Source organism: Cenococcum geophilum (genome assembly GCF_001692895.1).
Source record: "Cenococcum geophilum 1.58 unplaced genomic scaffold K441scaffold_31, whole genome shotgun sequence".
In the NCBI taxonomy this organism is placed as follows: Eukaryota; Fungi; Ascomycota; class Dothideomycetes; order Gloniales; family Gloniaceae; genus Cenococcum; species Cenococcum geophilum.
The window spans coordinates 496,363-514,416 of NW_027137589.1; the positions used below are offsets into that span (position 1 = coordinate 496,363).

Consider the following 18,054-nt stretch of genomic DNA (forward strand, 5'->3'; position numbering starts at 1 on the left):
GCCTACTTTAACCCTAACCTTAAATATATTATTAAAATAGATTCGTCTAATTATATACTAGGAGGAGTGTTATTGCAATATAATAAGAATGGCGAGCTACGTCTAATAGCCTTTCTTTCTTAAAAACTTGCTCCTATTAAGTTAAACTATAAAATATACAATAAGGAACTGCTTATAATTATTAAATACTTTAAATAATGGCGCCTAAAACTTAAAGGATTGTTATTCCTAATATAAGTATTAACGGACTATAAAAACCTATAGTACTTTATAACTATAAAAACAATTAATATAGCGCTAAATTCGTTAGGCCAAATATCTCTTATAATTTAACTTTAAGATTATATACTAACCTAGTAAACTTAATTAAAAGCCTAACTTATTAATATAATAATTATAGAACTTACCTATAAACGCCTCTAACAAACGGATTATAAATTAATTATAAATTCTACTGCCCCCTAAACGCTTTAAAAAAACTACGCCCTATATTCTTAGACTTAGAGCTTAATAAAAATAAATTAGAAGTTAATAAATAGGAAATAGAAATTAATAAGCTAATGGAATACAAATATAAGAATAATATATAGATAATAGATGTAATAAAAGCAATTTAAATAGGAAAACGATAGTATAGGGATATTACACTCGCTAAATGCGAAATTAAAAATAACCAATTATACTATTAATAGAAGATAGTAGTTCCGAATTCCAACCCTTTATAATTTAAAATACTTAGATTTATATATAACTCCCTAGTAGTAGGATATCCTAGCCGTATAAAGACTTATAAGATTGTTTAATAAGTATACTACTAGCTTATATATATAACTATATATAAAAATACGTTTAAGTATATAAGATATGCGTGCGTGGAAAGACCTCTTATATAAAGAAGTAAGGAGTACTTTAACCGCTACTAATTCCAATATAAAGATAGCGCGATATCTTAATTAACTTTATAGTTAACTTGCCTAGCAGTAATAGGTTTATAAATATTATAGTAGTCGTTAACCGTCTTATAAAAATGCGATATATAATCCCTATAGACTTAATTAATACAATATTAGTAGCCGAATGTTTTATTAAGTACGTCTTTAAGCTATGCAGACTTCCTAATTTAATAATATCTAACTATAGAAGATAGTTTATTTTAGACTTCTAGTAAGCTCTATATAAACAATTAAGTATTTAAATATAACTCTTAACTGTATTTTATTTAGAGATAAATAGTTAAACTAAAGTTGCAAACGCGATTATAGAATAATACCTATAAATATACTACTCCTACCTATAAGACGACTGGGAAAAATGGCTGCCTTTAGCTAAGTTTACTACAAATAATATAAACGTATTAATAGGCGTAACGCCGTTTTATACAACCTATAGATAAAACCCTTAACTTGGGTTTAAACTATAACCTAAAATTAATATAATAGGACCTATAATTAAACGGATTTAGTTAATTAACGCGTATAACTTTACTAATTAAATAAAGTGATTAATGGAACTATTATAAAGTAAATTAACGTACGCTTAAATAGTATAGAAATAGTATATAAATAAAGGACGAGCTCCCTTATAGGACTTTAAGGAAGGTAATATAGTTTACCTAAATATATAAAACCTAAAGACTTAACGGCCCTTAAAGAAACTTAATTGGAAGTTTACGAGCCTATACTAAATTAAGAAGAAACTAAGCCTATACACTTATAAGTTTAAACTACTAACTAAGATATAAATATACTCGACGTTTTATATAAGCTTACTATAACCTTTAAAAGGTAAACCTTTAACTTATAAAGTGCCGCTGCTACCTCCTATAATTATTAATAATAGTAACGGTTCTTACTTTATTAACTTAATTAATAATATACAATTATTGGTCTTATAAGGTAATATCACATAGCTACGGTTCGTAGATAGTATAATAATTGTTCTGTTCTTATATAAAAAATAAGGGAGGGCAAGGAGCTTAAGGCTCCTCACCACGCTAGTGCCGCGGCGACACGTAACGGCAACTTACCACACGTAACGGCAATATGCGTCAGATAGTAAGCGCTTGCCTTTATTCCCAATACTAGCAACTCTTCTTTTATGGTTGCCATCTATATATATATACCGCTTAACTAGCGGAACAAATATTAATCCTCCTTATTTACTATTGCCATTATAATATAAGTCTTGCTGTCCTAAAATTTGCCTCTTAGCACGTGGTGCTTTCTTGCTTATAAGTTGTGGGTAGGTATCTTATTAGTAGGGGGGAGTAGTCTTGGATAATATCACTTTTGGCCCGTTGACGCCGTGGGTGAGAGCGGAGCTTCAGAGGCATCGCAACAGCAAAAGGGAGCCCGAATTATTTTAAGAGGACCTGCTATCCTCTCATCTTAAGGCGACGAGATTCCATTTCCTGTTCTTCAGTCAAATCCAATCTTCTTCGGGAATACTAACAAATCCATTTCAAATTGCTATACTATTGTTCCAACTCACAGACAAAGCATGTAACATATGCCCATTTCCGGATAGCCTAGATATTGTTCCCGCGCCCACTAGAGCTTCACCCCCGATAATTACCAGGTCGAGAATTGAGATTTAGTGGTCGGCATCTAGATCATCACCTTGTGCGGTCTTTAGGCTTGAAGAGCAAGGTATTGCTCTTAGAACGTCTCCAGTGCCGATAAACAGGTGTGACGAGGGGGGGCCTCGCCTATGCGGATTTGGACGTTCGATGAAGAAGTAGATTGTAGCTAACATTGGAGATTGCTTCAGTTTTGTGACTGTGCTGAGGCTTGTACGGTGGTCACGTGTATGCTAAGCCTTAATCTTGCACAAAAGCCTCATCTCGGTGACTTACCTTCGCCGGTTTCGCCAACGAAGGTGACTGCCTTAGCAAGAATCGCCTTGAAATTGACCCATTAGCCTCCTCCCCTTTCGCGAGTTGTATAAGAGAAATGCACGTCGTTGAGTTCGGCCTTGTCTGCTCCGTCCAAGCTCGCAGATATCGGGCCCATCTGATTCAGCATCAACTCAATTACTTCCGTGTTTTTCTCAAGGGGTAATCTGCGGCTGCGAGAAAAGGCGAGCTATGTTAAGCCGCGTAATTCAAAGATCGCCCGTTGCACCTCCCTTGCAAACGCAGAAGATCCCCTCGTTGCTTAGCCAAACCTCCCTCCAATCCTCTCTTCCTCTTCCGATTTGTCGGGACGACACCCAGGATAGTTCGTGGCTCAGCAACCCCAGCCCGCTCGAAATCAATCACCATGACCTGACCAGTCTCCTCATTCCACAGTATGTTGCGAGGCATGAGGTCCTTGTGCAAGACCCTTAGGCCATGGATTGCTCGGACTGAGCGGTTGACCTATTGAGCGACGCATGGCCTATTCTCGGTAGTAATGTGCTAAGAGATGATATCATCGAACGGATAACCCTTTTTTTCAGCCTTTCCCCATCTTAATTTTAGAGTCAGCGAATCATGTTGAAGTTCCCCGGGTACTGCAGCGGATGCAGGTAATATCCGCGAGCTCAATCTCACCAACGTAGCAAAGCCATCTGAAATCAAGTTAATATTTCCTATTTCGTAGAGCCTGAGAGTCCGGCAATGAGAATAGAAAAGAAACCAGCTCAATTGATAATATTCATGTACATTGAATCGGGAAAGCAAATATAGGAATGGATCTCTGAGATATCTGAGGGCGAAGCCTCTGAAAAGTAGCCCAGAGCAGAATTGAAGGAATACGAAGAGAATTGATTCACCTATAGCATAACTCTGTATAATCCTAAGCCAGTACAGGAGCCTGAAGGGCTTCAAGAACCCGAAGAGCCCGTCGAGCCTGTCGCAGATGATCCCGCTCCTGAGCCCGAACATGGGCACGAACATGAGCAAGATGCTCCAGTTCAAGAGGAGCCACAACCTGAGCCGGAGCTTGCGAATGAAGAACCTGACCTGTCGTTGATACGGCCGAGACGGCTGAGACGATTGAGACGATTGAGGAGGTCAAAGCAAGACTCCCAGCCTTCCACATACCCATATCGTAGGACCTTGGAGAAAGGAAGTTTTTAGAAGAACGGGGTGTTGCGTCTTGGGTATTATAACTTTTCTCTTGTCGTTTTAGGGAATGTGACAATGAATGCTTCGTATGAGATGCCTCGCAAAACCAGCTCTCCTGAGCTGCCATCGGTGGTATAAAGTTCTGGCTTAAAGCCTTGCACTTTTGCCCAACCGTCGAAAAGATGTCGCCAGTAGCATGTGACCTGGGTAAATTAGCTATTTCTTCTATAGTGGTAAGCGAAGTGATTAAAACTAAAAGAGTTACGTACGGCAGCAGGAGTAAGATATCTTTGGTTAAAGAGGTTGTAGCTTCTTTTAGCAATTTCTTTTGTCTCGCCCAAGTTTCCAAGATGGTGGTCCATTTTAACTGAAAGATCTGACCAGTCGCGCTTAGTTTCAATAAAGTTCTGCGTTGGACCGGACGACTCCATTAGATGGGTGTGAAATTCTAGCCATTCTAGTTTATGCGCTACCGTGACACTATTACATAATAATAAATACTTTAAACGTCCAGAGTACGACGTGCCTTCGGTTTGGACAACAAACATATAGCTGACCAAGAAGTTAGCAGAGTAGAGAAGGCCGAGCGTACGTTACATACTTGCATAGTTCTTCAACGGTAAGATAAGAATTATTACTGCGATCAGAATGATCAGCATGCCTGATATCGCTCCAGGGCTTATCCTTTGATACTTCGATCAACTTTTCGCGAATTTGAGGTGCGTTCTTTACATTTCCACGCCATACAGCTTGCTTTAGTTTCCTTTCCCATGTGCTTTTGCTGTTAACTGTATTGATTTTGCGCCGAATAATTGAGTAGCTTGGCAGTCCTACCGATTCCCAGCCCCAGTAGCCATAGTCGGGTATAAGCCAAATATTAGCCTCTTCTGTACGTCGCGCAATGCCCCATTCCACAGCATTATTACTACGCGTCGGCATATCGTCATAGGAGACGGAGAACTCGATGTTGGGTACGTCCTCCGGTGCGGAGACGATGGCTTTGTGTATGGAAGCCAGGGTGCCAACGATTCGCTCCCTGTAGGTTGGGACATAACATGACTCTGGATCACCAGCGTCGATTACATATAGCTACATGACGCACATGTTAGTTCGCGGGTCCTCCCAGGCTCGATACGCAGGGCAGCCTACCTCCTTTTCGTAGATGAGCGCGCGGAACATGCACCGTCCCGCGGGGATATCGAGCTCTGGTAGCTGCACATGGTGGTTGGCACGAGTTGCAACGGCTTCATCGATAGGCTGGTAGAGGCGTGGGAAGGCCGTGTCGCATTGTGCCCGGGTGAAGGTGCTCGTGGCCGCGTCGGACGTTGTAAACTGCCAAGACGCCAGGTGCTGGAATAAGTGCGACTGCGGAACTGTCCGAAAGGCAGGGAAAGCCAACAAGAGAACAAGCACCACGCCCAGCACGATGAAGATGAGCGTCGGTTTCCGTGACATCGACATTAATCGCATCAATATTTCGAGAGACGGTTCGTGATGAACAGACGTTGAAACGGGAGGGAACCAGCTCCCTAAAAGTACATGCAGCATGCGTCGGCAACCTGCACGGGCTTCCGCTTGGCCACTGCACAGACAACGGCTTGCAGAGGCGTGTAAGATAGATATATCGCATAAGCGGAGGGTTATCTATAATTCTCTAGATCGATTTTTATAATAACGTAGGTAATAGGGTTATAACGGTCGGCATACTAACACCGTTATAACCATACCGACCGTCATAACCCTACCACCTACGTTACGTTAGGCTATATTTCAATTTTTATCCCTTCGTCTGGTAAAACGGACTTTTCGTATTGGGCGCTTTAGGCGCTCCTGCCTGGGTTAGCATGCTGCAGGCACCCTAGCTAGCGTGATTTTCTTAGCAAGCCTCACCAAAACGCGTCAATATTGCGATGCTGATGAAATACTGCAGAAGGCCACCACCAAAAACACCTCTATATATATTTTTTTAAGGAAGTTGGGCAAAAAGTCGCGATATATGACGTCATGACTGTAGGTTTCCGCCCTTCCTCCATTAACCAGCTGCTGACTACATAGGAAAATCCCCCACCAGAGTCCTCCCCTAAACCACCGCCACCTATCCACTTTATACGCGTTCTTGACGTCAAGGACAAGCCAGTAAAGGACCAGCTTAAGGTTATAAGGGAGGACGTGCAGTATACGTTAAATAAGATGTATCAAGTGCTACAGGTTATTAAACGGTTCAGTTAGCGGTTATTTAGCATAGAGGATCAATTAAAGGCGGTAGAGAAGGACTTAAAGGAGGCTAAGCAGGACGCTGCACTAAAGGCTCAATTAGCTTTAGAGTCTTAATATTAGGGGCGTAAGGAAGTAGAGGGCTTAAAATAGTTACCTAGTTGTCGCCTATTAAATAAAAGTTGTTAAAGCACTAAAGGCACAGAGGAAGCCTACAAGCCTCGCATTTATATATTATTTGCCTAACCTTTACTATAAGCTTCTTTGCCTCCTTCTATCTATATATCTAGCACTTTAGTGGGCTTTTATAGCCTTACTTCCTTATAAAGCTTTTAATAGAACGGTAAGTTCGCGTCTTATACCATCAAATTACAGGTAGTGGGGTTTTAGCAGTAATATAGGTGGTTTTTTAATTTATTTTATTTTTATAACTAGGCCTAATACCAGGTTAATATTGCCTATATTTTAGTAAGCTTTAATAAAAAAGACGCTTAGTATCGTACTTATTTAGGCCCATTTTTTAACTGCCCATAATAATAAGGTTCCATACCAATTATATACGGAAATGGTAGTGGGTTTGGAGGTACTTCCTTAATATTAGAAAGATCTTCTTACTAATAATATAGGCGTTAATTATAGCCGTATTAAGCGCCTAGAAGAATAAGGGCAGCTAGGTGCGCACGGTAGTAATCTAGGTGGTATAGTAGCTTTAAAGCTAATTATAAATATTAACGCCGCCTATTTAGTTATTGTAGTCAATAGAGAGCCTAGGTAGCGTTAACTTCTTAATTAGATTATCGCCCTAAACATTAGCTACCAGCTTCTTAAGGAAGGAATTATATGCCCGCGGCCGACGTTAATTAACTTTATTAATGTCCTTATCCACATAGGGCCCATGCTTCTAGAGGTCACGCCTACTATACACAGCAGTTGTCTGGCCAACTATGACGTATAGGTCCAGTATTTGGGCCATTGGAGAATCTGAGAAAGGCCCCCCTAAGTCGCTCCTTAAACCACTCTAAAAGGTCCAAATAGCCTACCTCTGGAGTATAATAGGCGGATATAAGCGAACGGCTACAGCACTGCTTGAAAAGGAAGCCAATATTCCCCCCCTACAACTATATATTAAAGCCGCTGCAATATAAAGGGCCTAAAATAAACGCAACTCTAATGTTATAAAGTATATTAAGACACGCCTAAATAAACTATAGAGGGACCNTAGGGCGCCNNNTAGGAGAANAAACNAANAACCCNAAAGTAGGGAAGATATATTAGAGAAATAGGTAAAGAAAGCAGAAGAAGAATGGTGCTGCTTTAGGGCCTAGGCCCATATAAAGAAGGAAGGGAGACGCGTAAGAGGCCAGTAAAGATAATAGCAAGAGAGAGAAAGGAGCCAAAGTAGAGCATAAAAGAACGCTAGGAAACTATCTACCGTAATATAATACTGGTTAGACTAATGCTAGAGAGGTATATAGAAGTTAAAGGTATAGAGGCTGACTAAGGCAAGAGGAACCTAAGCTGTAGCATAGTTAACGCTATAGGGGGTAAATACTTTAGGGCTCTAAGAAGGCCTAACGAAGGCAGAAAATATAATAGCGATACTCTTAAGAATAGGAATAATAGGACTAAAAGACTGGCTCTACTGGGTAGGTGTCCTAGTAGGTAGCCTAAGATGCGAATATAGCTGGCTAAAACAGACACTAAAATATGTAATACTATTATGCCCCTTACGCACTAACTAAAAAGTAATGCTTTTAGTAGCTGGCATAGAGAACTATAATACACTGCTCTTAATATAAAAAGGCCTTAAGACGGTTACCTAGTGGCTTATTAGCTAAAATGTACTAAACCAGTTCCGGGTTGCAAGGGAAATAGTAATAAAGGGTGGGGGGGCGAGCAACGGGCGCCCCCTGGTGACTCTATAGTAGTAGAGTAAAGTTTACGATACTAGCGCGTCCGTAGGCTTATTACGGCAGCAGTGGTTCCTAAGGAGGTTAAAAAAGTAAGGTAGTAGGAGCACTATAGGTGACTCGTAGGCGCCTCGCAGGCGCCTTGTAGGCGAGTCCTAAAAGGCGGGGAGATGGATTACGGGGTTTTCTTAAATGGAGTTTTCTCCCTATATATACATAAGGAGTAGTCCGCGTAGGCCTAATAGGGATCTAAATCGGACGTTAAGCAATAAATTATTATTATTATTATTAATGTCCTTATTGCTATATAAGTAAACTATTATTAAAAACCGTACTAAATTCTTGTCCTACTATATAATTAAAAGCACCGAATTAACTACGCTAATAACCACTTCTATAATAAAGTTAAACGGTAGCCTTTCCTTCTTTTTATTAGCCCTTTTATGTACCTCTAGATAGTCCTTTAAATTTAATTGAGCCGTGCTAGCTGTAGTAATTCTAAGTTGTTAAAGCACCTGGAGCAACGGAATATTTATAAAGTAGTTATCTAAAAATAGGCAAAATTAACGAGCCTAAAGAGGAAGCTATTAAGTAAGGTAGAGGACACACTTAGAGGTATTTAAGAGAACGATATCTTAATAATCTGTTTAAGAAGAAAGCCTAAAAAAGTAGCCAGGCGAGGTAAATATAAAGCTATAGTAATATCCATATTAACAAAGGCTTATTATCTTAAAGCCCTCTAGTATTAGCTTACTAGGCAATTTAATTATAGCTATAGATTGTCTAGTAAACCTTACCATTATCTTATTAAAGCTAACTATAGATCTAGGTATAATATACTTTCTAAACGCCTCGCCTAAAGGAGTTATTAATGGCTTAATTTTCTTAAAGACCTAATATTTAACGCCCTTTAGTGGAGGTAGTAAAATATAAAAGAAGCGCTTAAGTTGCTCCCATCTTTTTAGGCCTATAAATAAGCTAATTAAGTGTCTAGGATATTTAGGATCTATGGTCTAAAGGTCTAATACCTAAGTACCTTTAAAGACGCCTATATAGATAATAACCTTTACCTAAATTATTAATTTGCCAGCAGAGGTCTCCTTCTATACCCGTAATCGTTTACCCGCATATTGTCCCGATTGGTAATATCCGCCGGCATTTTAAGAGGCTATATATAGGTTTATACTGATCGCGAGCTTCTTAAATATACTAACACTAAAGAATAGTAGAAATACTCGAATCGGCAGGTCCTATCTAAATCTATATCCGCCAGACGCTATACCAATCTAATCTGCCAGCGTATAATAAGCATAGCGTTTACTATCCTCATTTTAATTAGAAAGGTCATTAGATTTAACGTCCGCGTTAATGCCACTAATAGGCTTACTAGTACGCCGAGCGGCGAATATTAATTTATCTAGAAGGTTAATAACTTTAAGATCTAGTTCAGGAACAGTGGCCATAGGCTCCCATGAAGTAGGAACAGCAGGAAGGCCCATTCTTATAACTTCTTCAGCTAACAGCTCTGGTAGTTTAGTCTCATCTACCTTATCTGCCTTATCCTCAGCAGTCTCGCCACGGGCCTCAAAAGAGGCTCCTAACTCGTCCTTAATATCCTCCGTCTAGCTGCTTGGCCAAGCTTCCACTGCCTACTACGTAGCTACTGCCGACACGCTATCGTGTGTATACTGCGTTACTTAAAAGGATTGTGAATAGGACTCCTAGGCTTAAGGTACTTTTAGAGGCTTTGGAGGCTTCAGGGCCGAAGGAGTATAACGTTTTTTAGGCGGCATAAGGACAATATTTTACTGACAATTTAATAATCAAATAGACGGCGACAATATTTTAGATTAACTACACCAAATATTATAGGCTTCCTGGCCACGTCGGTGCTGTTCACCGCAATATTCAAGCGTCAATGAGGCGCCAGCGCCCTTGCTACCGCACTGACCAGAGGCTTCAACACCAAGCTCTATATAGTATAGAGCCTCTAGATTGGCTTATGAGGCGTGCATATACGAAAAGTCCATGAAAACTTGCCAGACGAAGGGATAAAATTCTATTATAAGGTTGGTGAGGAAAACCGTGCATTGAGTGGGACCGTGCACGCAGGGAACCCGTGCGAAAAACCTTAGGTATTTAAAGGAACGCACAGGCACGCGTAACAGCCCCCTCTTGAAGCGCGCGCCTTGGCCCGCTCGCCCCCGCGGTGGGAACTGTGGCTTGTCCGCGGAAACACAGTACAGTAAAATCTCTTTAGTACGGTACCGTTTATTTGGCCGAGCGTGTCGTAATATCAATGGTATTGTTATCCCTTCGGCTGGTAGCGTCCTACGAGAGTTGGTCCGTGCGCGAACACCAGAATCAAAAATACGCGTATGGTCACGGAGCCTTGATCCCATTGACTCTATTGGCTAGCTCTTATCGATCGATAACCGTAGGACTAAATCTACCAGCCGAAGGGATATTAAGAGTCATGTGTTGGGTGAATAAGTAGGGAAAAAAGGAGCCTAATACCTAAAAAGGCTTAGGATGTCTACCTCGCGGGCTAAATAGGGCCCTCTCCCATACAAATTCTCTACTGGTTATACCGATATTAGTGGTAGGTGCTTAACGATATTGCCGAAAGTTAGGTCGTCGTAATATTACACCGAAAAAGGCTTGATCAAGGAGTGTAGATCGTAATGTAGAGGTTATCGTTATACACCCCATTATTAAGGAGATTTTACTTTAGCAGGGTTTACGACCAACCAATGAAGTTAGATCGAGGTTTCAAGCAACGCTCCGAGATTACGTCTCCACCGTGTCCGCTGTTTCCACTAGCCACCGGCAAAACTTTCCCTGTACGCCCGGCGTCTACAAAAAGCCGTCCTGCATCAAAGCAGCGCAGAAGAGACGGGCAATGTCAGAAGTGGTGATTGCGGCACAGCAGCAGACTGTTGCTCGCCCGGAGTACAATACAAAGATGGGAACTGAACAAACCACCCCCAAATCACTCCTTGTCTCTACTCCATTGCTTGTGTTTGTACAACCTCTACTTCATCAAGCTTATTTCCCGTCAGTTCTGTACTATGTTGCCGCTCCTTGCTCCATTACTCAGCATTCCGCTTGTCTCTGCACAAAAGACATGCTATTTCCCTAATGGGCTGCCAGCAAAAGATCTCCAAGGAATCGACAATTGGATCCCGTGCGATCCTAATGCAGAGCACAGCTCGTGCTGCCTAGTCTACGATCAGTGCCTCACCAATGGTCTCTGCAAGCAGCCTCACCAGTGGAATTGGGTCTGGCGTGACGCCTGTACAGATCCTACATTTCAAGATCCCTCCTGTCCTAGATTCTGTTTCACTAGTAAAGGTCAGAACGGCTCTCCCGCGATTCCCTCTTAGGGTCAAGTTAACAGGCGCCCAGGCGATAATGGAACCGCTCGTTTAGCATTTATGTGCGACGACGCCAATACTTACTGCTGTAGCACGGGGCCGACCGGTTCATATGATCGGGCACCTAATGATACCTGCTGCAGCATTCCGGAGTTAGTTTTCAAAGCAGAGAGCGCCTATCCCTTTACCAGTCTCAGTGTCAACCCCTCATCTACGCTGACAGTCTTATCAGGCTCATCAAGCGGGCCAGCCTCAGCGACCGCCACCACAACAGACAACCCCAACACCGCTTCAGCCTCCAACACCACTTCAGCCTCCAACCCGAGTTCCTCACATCATTCCAATACTTATTCTATAGCTATTGGTGTTGTTGCCGCTATAGCAACGGTATCTCTCGCAGCGCTTTGCTATATGCTTTGGAAGATTCGTCGCCAAAAAGCACAAGTTGCCGCTGCCGCACAGCCCCAAGAGTCCTACCAAGAACACCCGAAAGCTATCCCCGAATTGGAGGCGAAAAATGACAATACTCCCCTCTCGCCACGGGAGATGAATACCACATATGAGGCCCAGGAGTTGTATGGAGACGTCGTCAACCCCGTAGCATCCGTGGAGTCGCTAAAGCAGACTTTAGATGTTCACGAAGTAGACAAAAGGGCGCTCAAGAATACGTTGGAGATTGATGATCAATCTCTCAAAGCAGAGATGCCTAATGTTCGCTCTCCTAGGAAGCCAAGATAGACTTGATAGATCATTGGGTTAGCGATTAGGAATGTCCATCGGCCGGCCATGGCGTTTTAAATGCTGCTCCTCGACGTTAAAGGGGATTGAGAGAGAGGCTGGTCGCAGCACATAGTCGCGAAATACTTTAGTTTTAGATACTCGAAAACATGCGAGATATAAGGTGCAGTGTACATAGATTGCCTAAATGGTTCATTCTAATCGGTTAATCTTTATCGATGAGTTAATCTATACTTGAGAGTGCTTCGCGGGCCATCTTGGTGGTAGGTGGGGGTAGGTTGGTGTGTGTGTGGTGTGTCATGGCACTGCTATGGACAGAATTGCTTGAAGAAGTCATATGGCTCCTAAGATTAGAGGAGTCAATATTACGGTGTACCAATCAAATAGAAAGATCACTAATCAGTCACAAACATAACTCGTTCCAAGTCACCATTAAAGCACCTTACAGAAGGAGGTGGACACGAGCAATCTCAAGGCTCAACCCATTCTTCTCAGCATAAATAGCGTTCAATGACTCGTCCAGTACTGCTTGATAGCTAGTCCGTCAAGCACGCAGAGGTGCTTAGTTCGAACACTGCGCATCCAGCTCTTGCAATGACGTCTCTCGTCCCTCATGTTGATCGACCAGCATAGATTCTCACGATTCTGAGCCACCCAATGTAGTTTGATCCTCACCCCGTTCAATAGCAAACTCCGATTCATTCGAGGCGCCGCTACTGGTACAGAGGCGATATGGGGGGGGGAACTTAACTGATCCCTCGCGGGAGCCGCCAGGATAAGGTCTCCGAACGACGCAAGGGCCAGGTGCCTTGACAAGCTACCCAGCTAGGGCAGCATGCTCCCGATCAAGGTTGTTTTAGCTCTTGGTGCGAGTCTAACTAGACACGCACGCTCCAGCTTTAACTTTGATGGAGATTTCAGAACATGAGCGGACACTTTTCCTCATTGAATTTTAGCATTTCCTCTCGTTAAATAAGCTTCATTTCTGATCCACCACAAAGCTATGCGCGATATCACGAGACGTGACAGAAGATATTTCTGATACGTACGTCGGGATTTCTTAGGATCTGGCCCCTGGCCCCCTCAACTGTCATCTGATGGTTTCACAGTAGAGACACCTGAATTGAGCTTCAGCTGGTCGTCCTGCTAATGGTGTCTTAAAAGAGGTTGTGCATCAACGACACAACGTTTCTCAGAACACCCGGACTAGAAAGAATATACGAAAGGTATTTTCCCTCAGACCTACGATGACGAGCTGGTAGACTACATGGCTCTCACACGGTGGCAGCTTCCCTAGCACTCGTGCCAGTCCCAAATGCCGCCACTACTAGTCCACGTCGTGTCCTGGTGACAATGCGTTGCAATTCCAGCCGCTATCCACCTCACGAGGCCCCGGGCCCGTCTGCCGTCTCCATTGTAGCATCGACCATACCATCTATACCTCTGTTATAATCCTCTTGCAACAGATATCCAGCATCGCTCAGTCCCTTCAGGACGGCCTCAACCCAGGTCTGGCAGTTGAACTCTCGATTGGAATTGTCAGGAGGAGTTTAAAAAATAAGAGCAACGAACTGAGATTGTAACATAGGGGTTCGAAGCCACCCGACCGGAACATCCTTTGCGAAGCTCGCGCTTGTGGTGGGATTGTAATTATTCCTATCCTGTATTTGAAAAGCCCCCGGCCCTCCGACTACTCACACCACCATGGCTTCTCATTTATCCACTGCTCATACCACCTAGTTTCGTCGCCACATGTCACCGTCCTATGGACCTGCTCAGCGTTACGGCCAGCATCATCGCTATCCTGCAGCTCACGAGCAAAGTGACCGAGTATCTAAACGCCGCTAAAGACGCCCCGAAAGAGCGCGAACAATGTGCAATCGAAGCATTGAATCCCCTCTCTTCTTTTCAAACTGAAGGGCCGTGATGAAGAAGGAAGCTCCAACGAGCAATGGTATGCGACAGTCCGGGAACTCGGTGTCCAAAATGGACCGCTCGATCAGTACAAGCATGCACCGGAGAAGCTGCAAGGCTAAGGGAACAAACGAAGGTGGAATGAAGAAGATTGTCCATATTCTTCTATGGAAGTTTATCAAAGAGGAAGTTACAGGCATAAGGGCGAGGATGGAACGCCTAAAACCTCTCATGCAGATTGCCCTGGAATTGGACCACTTGTCAGGCCCCTATCAGATACCGAAGGTGAAATTGCTCACACTCTCAGCAAACCGTCTCAAGCGATCATGAATGATACCAGCTTTGTTAGGAAGTCGATACCCGCTCTAGAAATGGGCGTCGATGCAATTCAGCAAGATCAAGACCGTCACCGGCACGACAAAATCTTAGAATGGATATCTCCGACCGATTTCCCAGCTCAGCAATCCGATTTCATTGCCCGGAAACAAGAAGGAACTAGTCTGTGGTTCCTCAACTCTCCCAAGTTTACTAAATGGTTTCGTGGAAAGAAGCAGACTCTGTCCCGTCCCGGCATCCCGGAGCAGGCAAGACAATGATGGCCGCAATCACGATTGATCACCTTTTAAGGACCAAGCAAAGCAACACCATAGGGGTGGTCTATATATTGTGCAACTACAAACGTATGCAGATCAAAACACCATTAGTCTACTTGCCGCCATCCTAAAGCAGCTGGTGCAGGCCCGGCCATCCATCGCGGAGCCCATATCACACCCGCATGACAACTATACCAACCGAAGGACGAGGCCGTTGCTCGAAGAGATTTTCCGTGTTCTGCAATTCGTACTTAACCATTACCCGAGCGTATACGTTATTGATGCTGTAGATGAGTGTCCGGATAAAGGCGGCACCTACAGTCAGCTTCTGGCCAAGCTCCGTGACTTACAATGTAAAAGAGATCTGCGTCTAATGGTTACTTCCCGCTTCATTCTAGACATAGTAGCCGAGTTCAAGCTGGTGCCGATGCTGGAGGTTCGAGCAAGTGACGCGGACGTGGAGTAGTTCGTGGGGGCCCAGATGTACCGGCTCCCCAAATGCGTCCAACGCGATGACGAGCTGCAAGTATTTGTGCAGGATAAAGTTGTTGGGGCAGTAGAGGGCATGTCAGTATTTCGCGTCCATGTTATCACTGCTAGCTCACGACTCTCTCAAGTTTCTTCTCGCCCGTCTCGCTTCTTGACGGGAGAACCAAGACCAAAGGTCCAGTTAGCGTTGGAGGATCTTTCTAAAGGCTCCAAAGCGCTCAATGAGATTAAAAATATGATTGAGCAGAAGTGAGAGGTGCTCGTGGTGTACTCGCTCTCCTGCCATTAACCTTCATTCTCCCCCCCGTACCATCCGCGCCTTACGCCAGCGAGGCCCAGACTTCTGTAGCACGAGGAGTATTGGCGTTAGCAGAAGAAGCACCAAAGCCACAAATGTGAAGCACCACCCACGGCCCATGCCATCGATCATCAGGATAATAAGCGCGCCACCTGCGCCACCCATCCAACAGCGCACAAGGTTGTTCGAGGCAGTAGCGGTCGCGGGGTTCGTGGGATCTGTTTTTGATATCACTTGTTAGTTTCTCTTTCTCGTGAAGTATAGCGTAGAAACAGAAAACTACGCACGATAGTCCACAATCATGACATTCATGACCTGAAAGCAACCCGTAACGCTCAAACCAATAACAAATTGCAGCACGAGCGCGGCCGCCAGCGGCCCGTCTATCTCTAAAACCCACCCGTAGCATATCAGAGCTGCAGCGCCGATGACGGCCATCGGCAGTGCGATTGGCACACGGGCGCGCTCTACCGGGAAGTCCGTCATGCTCTGCGCTCGCTGCCTGTCCACGGTAATACCGGCTTGTGCTGCAACGCGTCGGAAATTCCAGTCGAGAAGGGGCCCGTTTAGTAGCGGTGCTAGGAAGCTTGCCATGCCGAATGGTATGTAGCAAAGTCCGATCTGGAGGTCATTGAAGTGGTAGACTTGGCCGAAGAGGTAGGGAGTTGATGCAATGATGGTATTGAACGTTGTATAGACGATGGCGTTATAGAATAAGAGCAGGGCTACATCCTTTTGGGCGATTAATTTGAGACTGTTGAGAGGGTTTGGAAAGTGTCGACGGTGATTCTGTGTGAAGGGAGAGGTGCTGGAAGAATCTCGTTTGAGTGAAGTTTGGAGTTGAGGGATCGTGTCATTTTTGATTTTGATTTTGTATCGGGTGGTGAGGTCCGAGAGGAGAGGTTTATTCCATTCTTTTCATGACTACATCAGCAGCTACATAAATTACAAGGAGATGTGAGTTTTATAAGGGAAGTTCAAGACATACTCTGAGGCGTAATGCTTCCATTCCCAACAATATTCCTTCCAGTCTCAGGGAAAGCAAGCACTAGCGGGACCATATAAACCCCAACGAGGATGGCTAAGAACCAGAAAATGCTCCTCCAGCCTAGAAAGTGCGAAAGTAGACCCCCTAACACAGGCCCTACTGCAGTTCCCATCGCTGTCCCTGAAGTAACCAAGCCCATGTACTTACCTCTCTCAGAATGCGTCGACACATCAGCGGCGACGCTCACTGAGATAGCCACTGTGCTGCTCGTGCCTGCGCTCTGCAAACACCGCAGCACAAGCAGTGCCGCGAATGAATTCTGTAGCGCAAGGCCTATACAGGCGCCAATGTATACAACAAACCCGATGATAAACACCGGTCGCCGTCCGATTGTGTCCGCTAGGTCCCCGAATACGGTCGGTGCGAGCCCTTGGAAGATCATGTACGTCGTCAGAGTCAAGTTGATGCTGGAGCTGGATACTTTCAGGTCCCGGGAGAGCACATTGAGCGCGGGAAAGTAAATTGTTGCTGAAAGCGGGGAGATCAGGCCTGCGAAGGCTGCTATGAAGATGATAAAGCGCACTTCACCCTTACTAAAGACTGTATAGAGCGGAGCGGACTCTGAAGGAGAGTCTGTAGGTGCAGTTCGGGGCTCGTTTTCCATGTTTTGTTCCTGCCCCTTCTCTTTATGTTCACTATTCGTTATTCCGTTCTTCGTCGCTGAAATTGTTTTTGTTTGTGTTTCGGCAATTTCTTCTTTTGGTTCTGACGTGACTGCCTTAGAGATAGAGGCCTGTTTAAATCCACTCGGCTCAGACATATTGCGTTTTCCTTTTGAGATTGGAAGGGACAGAAAAGTCCATGAAGCACAGAGGATCAAGTTTCGGTTCCGAAATGCATCCTTGGAGAACTGTGCCTCTTCAATTTCACTTTACTCAGATATTCGGGGGTTTATCCCTTTAAAGTCGAGTAAAATGGAAAGGTGCATGTGCGCGTGCTGTAGGACCGTGCATGCTAACACAGACCCATTCATGGACCTTGCATGTAAGCTTGTACCAGAAACTGGCTTTTGCACGGCTCGCGCACGTCCTACAAGCCTGCTTGGTTTGCTTGTCAGCAAGTCTGGTCAGTGACCCTTGAAGAACTGTGCCTCTTCAATTTCACTTTACTCAGATGTTCAGCGTTTTATCCCTTTAAGGTTAAACAAAGCGGAAAGGTGTATGAGCAATACTGTGAGCTAGGCAATCCTACAAGCTATAAGCTAGGTAATTCTGCAAGCTAGGCAATCTTACAAGCTATAAGTTAGGTAATTCTGTAAGCTAGGCAATCTTACAAGCTATAAGTTAGGTAATTCTATAAGCTAGGCAATTCTATAAGCTAGGCAATCTTACGAGCTAGGTAACCCTATAAGCTAGGCAATCCTACGAGCTGACAATGGTTCTGGAAGAGTCCTCTACATGCGTCTACACGCGTTTCCTGCTTATA

The 18,054-nt window shown here is 44.0% G+C and overlaps 9 protein-coding genes across 9 annotated transcripts; 3 read left to right on the forward strand and 6 right to left on the reverse strand.

Annotated features, from left to right (window-relative positions):
- Positions 1–3,088: 3,088 nt before the first annotated feature.
- K441DRAFT_569670 (uncharacterized protein) lies at positions 3,089–3,355 on the reverse strand (the record flags this gene model as incomplete). Its single annotated transcript, XM_067643875.1, has 1 exon — positions 3,089–3,355. A coding segment is annotated over one exon (267 nt), but the record flags the coding sequence as incomplete, so codon positions are not given.
- An 8-nt stretch (positions 3,356–3,363) lies between these two features.
- Positions 3,364–4,301, reverse strand: K441DRAFT_175418 (uncharacterized protein). The gene has a single exon (XM_067640340.1). The coding sequence runs from the start codon at positions 3,875–3,877 to the stop codon at positions 3,398–3,400; it is 480 nt and encodes a 159-aa protein (XP_067502096.1). The 5' UTR covers positions 3,878–4,301; the 3' UTR covers positions 3,364–3,397.
- On the reverse strand, positions 4,087–5,503 carry K441DRAFT_569412 (uncharacterized protein; the record flags this gene model as incomplete). Its single annotated transcript, XM_067643862.1, has 4 exons — positions 4,087–4,251; positions 4,318–4,600; positions 4,650–5,137; positions 5,198–5,503. 4 exons carry the CDS (start codon positions 5,501–5,503, stop codon positions 4,087–4,089), a joined length of 1,242 nt encoding a protein of 413 aa, XP_067502097.1.
- Positions 5,504–8,882: 3,379 nt separating this feature from the next.
- On the reverse strand, positions 8,883–9,167 carry K441DRAFT_726329 (uncharacterized protein; the record flags this gene model as incomplete). The annotated part of the gene is given in 2 exon segments (XM_067654142.1): positions 8,883–9,065; positions 9,078–9,167. Coding segments are annotated over 2 exon segments (273 nt in total), but the record flags the coding sequence as incomplete, so codon positions are not given.
- A 1,840-nt stretch (positions 9,168–11,007) lies between these two features.
- On the forward strand, positions 11,008–12,660 carry K441DRAFT_662696 (uncharacterized protein). Its single transcript, XM_067649083.1, has 2 exons — positions 11,008–11,526; positions 11,581–12,660. The coding sequence occupies exons 1-2, from the start codon at positions 11,244–11,246 to the stop codon at positions 12,285–12,287; spliced, it is 990 nt and encodes a 329-aa protein (XP_067502099.1). The 5' UTR covers positions 11,008–11,243; the 3' UTR covers positions 12,288–12,660.
- A 1,009-nt stretch (positions 12,661–13,669) lies between these two features.
- On the reverse strand, positions 13,670–13,834 carry K441DRAFT_570017 (uncharacterized protein; the record flags this gene model as incomplete). Its single annotated transcript, XM_067643891.1, has 1 exon — positions 13,670–13,834. A coding segment is annotated over one exon (165 nt), but the record flags the coding sequence as incomplete, so codon positions are not given.
- Positions 13,835–14,052: 218 nt separating this feature from the next.
- K441DRAFT_726332 (uncharacterized protein) lies at positions 14,053–15,555 on the forward strand (the record flags this gene model as incomplete). Its single annotated transcript, XM_067654143.1, has 4 exons — positions 14,053–14,210; positions 14,312–14,461; positions 14,509–14,765; positions 14,890–15,555. The coding sequence occupies 4 exons, from the start codon at positions 14,053–14,055 to the stop codon at positions 15,258–15,260; spliced, it is 936 nt and encodes a 311-aa protein (XP_067502101.1). The 3' UTR covers positions 15,261–15,555.
- K441DRAFT_662698 (uncharacterized protein) lies at positions 14,795–15,798 on the forward strand. Its single transcript, XM_067649084.1, has one exon. It carries the CDS (start codon positions 15,276–15,278, stop codon positions 15,534–15,536), a length of 261 nt encoding a protein of 86 aa, XP_067502102.1. The 5' UTR covers positions 14,795–15,275; the 3' UTR covers positions 15,537–15,798.
- K441DRAFT_662699 (MFS general substrate transporter) lies at positions 15,781–17,484 on the reverse strand. Its single transcript, XM_067649085.1, has 2 exons — positions 16,570–17,484; positions 15,781–16,495 (listed from the first exon to the last, which is right to left on the reverse strand). Exons 1-2 carry the CDS (start codon positions 17,387–17,389, stop codon positions 15,861–15,863), a joined length of 1,455 nt encoding a protein of 484 aa, XP_067502103.1. The 5' UTR covers positions 17,390–17,484; the 3' UTR covers positions 15,781–15,860.
- Positions 17,485–18,054: the final 570 nt, after the last annotated feature.